The following is a 9,871-nucleotide window of genomic DNA, read 5'->3' as shown; positions in this document are numbered from 1 at the left end:
AATGCAGAAACGTACACTTCGCCAAGGAAATCAAATAAAAGTGCGTGCAGCAGCTGAAGATCGCTTCGTTTTTTCTTTTCTTGTCTTACTAATTTGTATTGGTTTAGTGTCGGCACCTTCAGTCTCACAAAATGTTCGGGAAAGATCGTGGGACAGGAAATGAATCACCAGTGATGAAGCAATGTCAACAAGAAAATTTCCATTTTACGAACCTCCTTTGCAACAGAGCGCAATGAAGACATGCTCACACATTTTCTAAAAGGCAATCGACTGTCCATTCAGTCGTTGGGTCTTTTATTGATTTATTGATTTATTTTTTAATTGATTTAAAAAAATGAATAAATAAATAAAAATTTGTATAACTGCAGTGAAGTTCCTCTTGTCTGTCTGCAGGAGGCGAAAAACTTATGATTTATCTTATCAGATTATGACTTTAACAATGATCAGTCTCCTTAGTTCCTGTATTTTCTGCACACATGTACGAGTTGACCAAAGATTGGTTGTGTGAGGAATGGAAATCGGCATCTAATTTATTCATCTGGTAATGCATAAATGTGGTTGCGATGCCTACTTTGAATTTTTGGTGAGGATGTTAGATGTGGGCTCAGCTGGGACACATTTACAGCCTTGTCAGCTAAGCATCCCACAGAGGTTTTTTGTAAGTTGCATTCAGCTGGGAGGCACGGTTTTCATAGTTTTTGCTCCGTTCCTCATCAAAAAAGATTTGGAAATTGAGGCTGAGATCAAAGGGTTGACCAAAACGCATGGAATGTTTAGGATTCAATCCATTCATGTACAGTCTTCTGTTATCAGGGTCTTGAATATAAAAGACTTAACATAAACGTTGGTAGGCTGTTCATTTTTAATCATTTATGGAGACTCCTGCACAGCACAGGCAACTGCTGCCTGAAGTCTGGAACCTATGGTACATCACCAAAGAGCACATTTTCCCTTTTTAGGTGCTTTGCCAGTGAATTGCAGCTCATTCAGTTTGAAGTCACATGTTTGTTCCACCATTCTTTACTCTCAGAAGTTCCTGCTTTCCCAGAATGTTTTCATCCTTTGTCCATCTGGTCTGTGAAGCATCTTCCGGCCATCTTCTCTGCGTCTAGTTAAATCGCCGCAAACAATTCATTTATCCAGCTGTTTCTGTCCTCTGTTATAAATCAAAAGAAGTGACCCAGTGCCAATGGTAGCCACGTTTGCCTGTGCAATCGCACTGCCTCCCAGTGTTTAACAGATAGTGTTGCATGTTTTGGATCACAAGTTCAATATTCTATTATAATTTTATCCAATCTTTCTGGTCTTGATGCTTAGAATTGGTGTAATTTCTCAGAATGTACCAAACTGTTAATTTGACCTTGTTTTTCTGGCTATAACCCTGACAAATACTTGTTTTTGTTTGTTATTGCAACCTGAGAATGGCATCGAGAGCTCCTTTTGCAACTGCCTCAAAGTCCAAATGTCCCATTTTATCTGTGTAATTGATGACGGCTAACATCTTTTGAGTCAGCCGTTCCATTATGTTTGAAGGTACGTTTGAATGTTAAGATGTGGGCAAGTTCAGATTTTGGAGGAGATGTGGTTGCTTTGGAATAAGTTTAAATTATGTAATCTGTCCTGGTCAGTTGCCATCACGGACACGTGATTCAACCTATTCACCAGAATCATTAAGATCTCCTGCAGTATGGGGTAGAGGTTATTCTGTTGTAACAAGATAACATTGTTTAGTTACACGCACCTTCGCCCGTGCTTATTCAAAATATACATACTGTATGTGCCATTGAAATTACAGACCCTCACAATTATTCTTTTACCTTGAAGACATTGCATAAAGACTACTGAAGTCATCGTCGGTAAAAGGGTTGGTAATACAGCGCTACAGTCTGAATCTTATCCCGGTTGTAGAACACTAGACCAACTCTTTGCTCTCAATATTGGAGCCTGGGTTCCCGACCACTCCAGTTTTTTTTGGTTGACTTGGACAAAGCTTAAGATTGTGCCATTCATGGTGTCCTGTGGGACTTGATATGGGAGTAGGGGAGCATTCATAGAGGGCCCATTCATCCCATTTCCATGTACAAGCAGAGTGAGGACTTGATTTGCATTCCTAGTAGTAGGTCAGGTTTGCTTCTGGTGGGTGTTGGACTCTGCCAGGCCTGCCCTTTATCATTGAGTCCGCTGACAACCTTTATGAATTTCTAGATTCAACCAACGAACAGAAGGTTGTAGTCGGCTGAAGACTGCATCTTTGCTTTTTGCAGCTGGCGTGGTCCTACAGACTTCATGAAATGCAGACCTCCAGTGCTGACTGGGGCGGTTTTGTTGCTGGAAGTCAAGCAGCCTGCATAAGTATTATCACCTCCAAGTCTGAGGTGCCATGGTCGTCACTCATAAAGGGGTCAATTATAAGGGATTGCGAGATTGATAGGCAGGTAGGGGCAGCTGTAGACGCTTTACTGGGCCAAAAGGCAAAATTGTTGATTTATGATTTGATCTATGTTCCAAACCCTCACGTCTTGTCAAGGGCTGTGAGTAGCGACCTTCTTTAAACTAAACCTAACCCTTAAATTATATTTCAACACTGAGGAAATGTGCCACTTTTTTTTTTTTTTTTTTATTGATAAAGCTACTTTTGAAAACTACTAGATGTAGCATTTTCCACTGGCTGTTGATTACTAATCACTGTGACATGGAAGGAACTGTCCCCACTGCAGCTGAACTGTGTTTTATTGTCACAAAGGAGCCCACCCCCCCTGTGGGAGGATCAGTATAAAGCCAAGCTCAATTATCTTTGCCTGTGGGACACTTTGCTTTAGGTACTGCCTGCAGCAATCCGTTGACATTCTCTGTTTTTTTTTTCCCAAGTAGTTTGGAAGAATTATTTGACCAAAGTCATGCCGAACAGCCTGGACCCACGCTCCCATCTGGTCTTGGAGAACTACATTGGAGGAAAATTTGTCTCTTGCCAGAGTCACGTAGATTCCTACGACCCCTCCACTGGAGAAGTCTACTGCAAAGTACCGGACAGTGGCAAGGAGGAGGTAAAGCAACCTCACAAAATGTTCAGTTTGTTTCTCAACAATTGTTCTAAAGTTACCCTTCATAGATTCTTAGGTCTTTGATACTCATAATGTGGTATGTTCAGCTTTATCATGATTAGAAACTTTGTTTTTGCATTTAAAATGTTGTCAGATAACACAGGAAATAATTAGAGAAAACATTTTTTATGACACAGACTACTGCTTAAATTGTTGAACACAAGTGCAAGTTATTGCAGACACTGAGAGTGAAACATTATGTCGGAGACAAGTACCTTTGCTCTTTGCAGAGTCAACAGTCAGGTAATGATTAATCATCCATGTCAGTAAGCTTTTACAATTTTTTGCCCAACGTCAATGAGGCTATAATCATATATTGATGCATTGTTAAGAAAATGCACACTTTCTTCATGTTGTTGATGCTGCAAATCACAGGTCAGAGCGAAGGACTTCTAGAAGTCCTAACAGGGTCGAATTAAAAAAAAACAGGGGGCTCGTCTTTATCTCTCATGGAGCCACGAAATAAAACTATAAACCGTTTATAAGTCAAAGTTTGGACACACTCATTCATTTGAATACAATATGTGAGTAACATGAAGCCAAACGTGAAAAACAATCAAGGCATTCCACTTTAAAGCGAGTTTTTCTGCAATGCTGTCAGTTCAGCAAACAGTAGCTCGACAAACGGTTGCATCACTGCAGCCGTCTGATGTACGTCAGATTTGGATAGTGTCAGAATTCAACGCAAAACATTTTATTGTGTAACTTCGATGGCTAAACATAAACCTGCACGAAAATAAGATGAGCGCTGCTTTGTCATTGCTGCTCTCATTATTTGAGCCATTCTTTTCACCTTGGTTTATTCATATCAGATTAAATGTGATAAAGCCAACATTTTGTGCTGTGCCTATATATTTAGATTAAATCCTAATATGTGAAATTGTTCAATATATCAAAAGGAAAAAAAAGAGTTTGGACACATATTTGAAAATCTTTTGTGAAAATCTGATAATGTTTTAGGTCATATTTGAGCAGATAGCACCACTGAACATCCCCCTGAACATTGTGCTTGTCTGTCTGATGCCTGCAGGTGGATGCAGCAGTGGTAGCAGCTAAAGAGGCCTTCCCTGATTGGTCAGCACGCAGCCCACAGCAGCGAGCAGAGGTCCTCAACAAGCTGGCCGACTTGATTGAAGCTAACCTGGAGGAGTTTGTCCAAGCTGAGTCCAGAGACCAAGGTGATTTACATTGTTTAATTAGTTATCAAAACATCAGTCAGATAATCTGACAGGGAGACGGTTGCACTGGATAAGTGGCTTAAAGCGGAACAGTATGTTCTTATCAGTATTGTTAAGATGATGCATCACAAATACTTAAATTTATTATGATTGGGCAACCAATTTTGAAAAGCTCAATATGCAACAGCATTAAGAGAGAGATAACATGTGAAAAGTATTAGCCCAGTACGATAAGTGTTATTCATGGCAAATGACACAATTAACTGCGATGAACAAGTCTATTTGTAAATGCTCCTGTTTTGTAAGTCATGGTAATACCAACAGGCATTTAACATACAGAGCATGTTGTTTACTATGGGGTCCTAACAGTTTGGACAGAAATGGAAGGTTACAATATTAGGCGATTAAAAGCAAACAAGCATGCCTGTTTAACCCATTGGCGCCTAAAGCACCTGCAAAAAAGGCTGCTCAATGCCTAAGCCAGTTTTTAGAAAAGGTCCCCAATGCCTGAGGGTTTTTTTAACTAAAAACAATTCATTGAAAACACCTAAGAAAAATTAAAAAAATTTTCGCTGGCTGGATTGTATTACTTTTTTTTTTTTAATCAATGTTGGACATTGTAGTTTTGCTTTATGATTTAGGATAATACCCAATGCTGCTATTTATTATACTACTATTACTATACTGTTACTATACTATAACTAAATCATAATCATAATATCAGCAATAATAATGAATGATAAAAAACCCTGCAATATATCTTGCATTGTGCAGTTATACTGTAAACTTCAGTGACACGACTTCTAAAACATCATAGTTGTCATATTGCAGTAATTCGCACCGGGCTCTCTTTTTTTTGACATAAGGGCAACGCCACTCAAATAAGAATGAGAAGTCGTCAGAATGCAGCGCAAGAATAAATAATTACATCATGTCGAAACGATCTCGTGCCATCACTCGGGCTACATTTGTCTGATACAGCCACTTGCTCTGCCTCCAGTAGCCTAATCCCGGCGAGTTGGTAGTTTGATTATTCCAAAAGTTAGGCAGAGACCGATGAAAGATTTCATCTCCTGCTTTGACACGGGGCTCCACTTCGAGTTGGATGGTGTGTGGCCGCGCCAACTCCACATCACTTCCATCGCTGTCACAGTATGTCTCGTTAACCGCAGCCATTGTAGCCGAGCTGTCAAATTAGCTACAAACGCACTATTGCAGAACAGGCTAATCGAAAACACCCACCTCATGTGTATTTGAACCAATTATTGTGCATTACATGCTGCATGCGTCTTGAAAATAATGATAAATGAACAATGTTGCGCTACGCAACAACCGGCGTTAGGGACAATGTTGCGCTAAGCAACATCCGGCGCGAGGGGCAATGTTGCGCTAAGCAACATCCGGCGTCAATGGGTTAAAAAAGTTTATACTGTAGTAATTTGTATGTCAAAGTATCGTGAAAGTATCGTGAACATTTGGATTTGAGGACTAGAGAAAAGAACATTTTTTCCCCACAAATATTCTACGACAAAACCTGGAATGTGGTTTATCTGTTTTGTTGCTTTTTTTTTTTTTAACAGTAAATGAACAGACTAACTGCTGCCTATTTATAAGCACATGGTTACATCATGCTATATTAGACCAAAATGTGTTACATCAGAGGTGTTTTTCTTTCTAAACACAAAATACTGATGAGATATCCATCAGCTATCGACAGATGTTGGACATTAGTCTCTTCGGAAGATTTCGCTCAGATTTTGACTTTGACACTTCAGGTAAAACTGTAACATTTGCTCGGACTGTGGACATCCCCCGATCTGCGCACAACTTCCGCTTCTTTGCGTCATCTGTGCTCCACCACACCACCGACTGCAGCCAGATGGACCACATTGGCTGCCTGAACTACACTCTTCGCTGTCCAGTAGGAGTGGGTGAGAGCTCAGTGTGTTTGTATTCAAACGTGAATATGTTCTTAAGCTGTGATTAACATTAATATTTTTTCTCTCATTTGTACTTTTTTTTTTAACCCTTAACATGTACAGCTGGTTTGATCAGTCCTTGGAACCTCCCTCTGTACCTGCTGACATGGAAGATTGCGCCCGCAATTGCTACAGGAAACACGGTGGTGGCCAAACCCAGTGAGATGACTTCTGTGACTGCATGGATGATGTGCAAGTTGATGCAGCAAGCTGGTAGGTTTTTTTTCATGTCAAACCATCACCGTGATATCAAGATGTTCTCGTACAAAGACATTTCTAAGCTGTCTCTCTCTTTAGGTGTTCCTCCAGGCGTAGTCAACATCGTGTTTGGCACTGGCCCAAGAGCCGGTGACGCCCTCGTTGGCCACCCTGATGTCCCATTGGTCTCTTTCACTGGCTCTACAGCAACAGCCCAGCGCATCATAGAGAGAAGCGCCCCCTACTGTAAGAAGCTCTCACTGGAGCTGGGGGGTAAAAACCCAGCCCTTATTTTTGCAGATGCAGACCTCGACCAGTGCATTGAGACCACTGTTCGCTCGAGCTTTTCCAATCAGGTGAGAGAGGAATTTTTCTAACAGACGGCTTGTTTGGTGCATTTCAGTGTTTGTCTTTTACAATTAACGTGTATTTCACACGCTCACTTGAGAGCAACCATCAAGGCTGTATTACCATTCATGCCTCTGGCCCTAGAACTCCTCATGCTTAAAGTGCTTCAACTGGTTTATGTTTAGTTTATTGGAATTTTCTTGGAAAAATTCAGCAGGGATGTGCATCCTAACTGACAGTGTCACTCTTTTCCAGTTCAATCCCACAGGAGTCATTAGCAGAATAACTCAGACATAGCTGTTGTAAAAGTTTAAATGTACCACATCAGTTAATAGGGAAGTTTAGCAATGTTATTGTCTAAGCGAAACCAGGAAGTGACAAGTAATTTGGACATGTGTTGTAGTATTGACTGGATATAACTCAGAGGTAAACAAAAAACCTAAAATGCTGATCTTGGTCATGCATTACACAGACACATGAAGCTCCCTGGGTGTGTTTATGTGGTACTGCTGTGAGACGATAAGTGTGGTGGTTTAAGAGTGTTTTTTATTGTGTCTGAGCAGTAAGGGCTGCTCCTCCACAATCTGTCTGACTTTATTGGTGGAGCCCAAACACTTCAGTGATGCTTTCTACATTTTTTTTTCACTCAATGAGCAGCTCTTTGTGATGTTCACCGATATCTCCCCTGTTCATGCCAATGATGCACTGTAACAAACATGAAATGTGAAGATCGGATGTTGATACATCCCTAAATTCAAAACGGGGCACCGACTCCCAACTGATCGTCTTCCCCATTGAATGAAAGCACTCGACTCTAATTTTCCTTTCATCCTGGTGCACATAGTTTTTCCACTTAAAGGTATTTAATATAACATCCTTTTCTTCCATAAAGATCCACTCATTGACATTATTAAAGTGTGTGAAATGAAAGTTGGTATGTACAGTATTATGAAGACTGAAGGCTGCATGGGACAAGTGTAGCGACAAGTTTTTTTACCCACAGGGTGATCATAGCCCACATTTTGTCATGAAAGGACAAAATGGAAACAACTAATTACCACCAGTTTCCGTGTGTTCTCCATTTCTTTTCTCTAACAGGGAGAAATCTGCTTGTGTACCAGTAGAATTTATGTGGAGCGGAGTATTTACTCAGAGTTCCTGAAAAGGTTTGTGGCTGCAGCTAAGAAGTGGAAGACTGGTGCTCCCTCTGACCCCAGCAACAACAATGGAGCACTCATCAGTAAAGAGCACCTGGAGAAGGTAGCTGTATGAATATTAGGAATCAATAGCAGTTAATTACTTTTCACTCTTTCCATGCCTTAGTTTGAAACATCTGTTTCAATTTATAAAGGTTCGCAGCTTTGTAGCACTTGCCAAATCAGAGGGTGGCACAATCCACTGCGGTGAAGGAGTTGACCAGCTGAACCTCGCAGAGTGCAACAAATCTGGCTACTTCATGCCGGCCACAGTCATCTCAGGCGTATCTGACAGCTCACGCATCATGCAGGAGGAGATCTTTGGCCCCGTTACCTGTGTGAGCTCCTTTGATACAGAGGATGAGGCCGTCTCCAAGGGGAACGGTGTGCGTTATGGTCTTGCAGCCACCGTTTGGTCCCGTGATGTGGGGAGGGTTCACAGGGTGGCCAGGCAGTTGGAAGCAGGACTGGTGTGGACCAACTGCTGGCTGGTGAGAGATCTGAACCTGCCTTTTGGAGGAATGAAAAACTCTGGTGTGGGGAGGGAGGGAGGGAAGGATTCCTATCACTTCTTTACAGAGGTGAAGAGTATCACCATCAAACACTGACTGTAAAGATCCTTTTAAATGCCATTTACATGAATACAGGAAACTTTGGTGTTTACTATTGTCAGCAGCTCTTCTGAATTATAAAGCTCATCATCCTGCCTTTTTAGACCTGTAATTAAGTCACATTTGTAGAATACAGAACTCACAAAATTACATGAAGCCAATTTAAATGTATTCGAAAGTGCGTTTAGCTGACGTCCTCTGCTGTTGCGCAGTGGCAAACTTCTTAACCAGTGCGTGAAAAGGCAAGCATTACATGTTTAGGAGTTTAAACATTTACACTGGATGCATGTTTAAATAAATAATGAAAAGTTTCCATCTAGTGCATTGGACAATTTCTCTGACAGAATTCATTTTGGGGTGTCAATCAGGTCTTCAAATCCTGGACAAACAGCCAAGCAAGTAAAAACTGAGCAGAGACATTTCCCCAGAAAGAAGTCTCATCTCAGGTTAGAGTAACTGGACCTCAACCATCCTTAGACAGGATAAATGTCAGCCTTTTAATATCACAAAGCATTGAATTTGGAGCCATTTATTGGATCATGTTCAATTGCAAGCAGCAGTCAGACCAGGAGACCTGGATTTTCAGAAGCCACGTTGGACCTGCCATTTGCCATCTGGGTCATGCGATTTTGTTGGGGTGTACATGAACTGAGTGAACAGCGCACGGTTCTTGTGGTAGCGTGACTGAGATTTGTAAGCGTAGACTTGATCCTCGTCACTCACTAAAGTGAAGACTGGCTCGTTATTGCCGCTGGGATCAGATGGGAGGCTCCTGCTCCCTTCTGAAAACTCGTAATGGCTGCCTGGTGCACCAGACTGAGGACTGTACTGCTGTGTCCCTGAACCACTGGACTGTCCTGTATGCTTCTGGTAGGTTGGCTTAGAGTGATCTTGTATATAGGATGAAGTTGGAGACCACATGCAATAGTAAAGTAAAAAGAATCAAGTTTCCACCATTCATTAACAGCTCAAGTCAGCATGAACTGCTCATTTTAGTTACTGTGCTTCATTAATCTTACCACCTTGAGGAAAGCAGGTGATGCTTCCAATCAGCAGGCAAGACATCCACAACACCCTGTAGACACATGAACATTTCCCATCATTATGTTGATAGTACATTTCAAACAATGGCCTCTATCCAGCATGCACATTCATAATGGAAAGCTGTGTTTAAGGTGACCCTGAGTAAGATCTACCTTTTCAGAAACACTGCTTTAGAAGAAAATTTCTCACCTCATTCTAATACACTTATAAACAAGA

The 9,871-nt window shown here is 41.3% G+C and overlaps 1 protein-coding gene across 1 annotated transcript; it reads left to right on the top strand.

Annotated features, from left to right (window-relative positions):
• The first annotated feature begins 2,798 nt into the window (after positions 1 to 2,798).
• On the top strand, positions 2,799 to 8,924 carry aldh8a1 (aldehyde dehydrogenase 8 family, member A1). The gene is made up of 7 exons (XM_075459679.1): positions 2,799 to 3,044; positions 4,132 to 4,279; positions 6,055 to 6,210; positions 6,322 to 6,471; positions 6,556 to 6,812; positions 7,903 to 8,064; positions 8,156 to 8,924. Exons 1-7 carry the CDS (start codon positions 2,898 to 2,900, stop codon positions 8,606 to 8,608), a joined length of 1,473 nt encoding a protein of 490 aa, XP_075315794.1. The 5' UTR covers positions 2,799 to 2,897; the 3' UTR covers positions 8,609 to 8,924.
• The last annotated feature ends 947 nt before the right edge of the window (positions 8,925 to 9,871 follow it).

The sequence above is a fragment of the Odontesthes bonariensis genome, chromosome 24 (genome assembly GCF_027942865.1).
Source record: "Odontesthes bonariensis isolate fOdoBon6 chromosome 24, fOdoBon6.hap1, whole genome shotgun sequence".
Classification (NCBI taxonomy): domain Eukaryota; kingdom Metazoa; phylum Chordata; class Actinopteri; order Atheriniformes; family Atherinopsidae; genus Odontesthes; species Odontesthes bonariensis.
This window is presented reverse-complemented; position numbering and strand designations above follow the sequence as displayed.

Bases quoted from the DNA above. Each gene is read 5' to 3' on its own strand.
- aldh8a1 (XM_075459679.1), top strand. From the start codon at position 2,898: ATGCCGAACAGCCTGGACCCACGCTCCCATCTGGTCTTGGAGAACTAC. The intron at 6,211-6,321 runs GTGAGAGCTCAG...TAACATGTACAG, and splicing joins TCGCTGTCCAGTAGGAGTGG to CTGGTTTGATCAGTCCTTGG. The intron at 6,472-6,555 runs GTAGGTTTTTTT...CTCTCTCTTTAG, and splicing joins CAAGTTGATGCAGCAAGCTG to GTGTTCCTCCAGGCGTAGTC.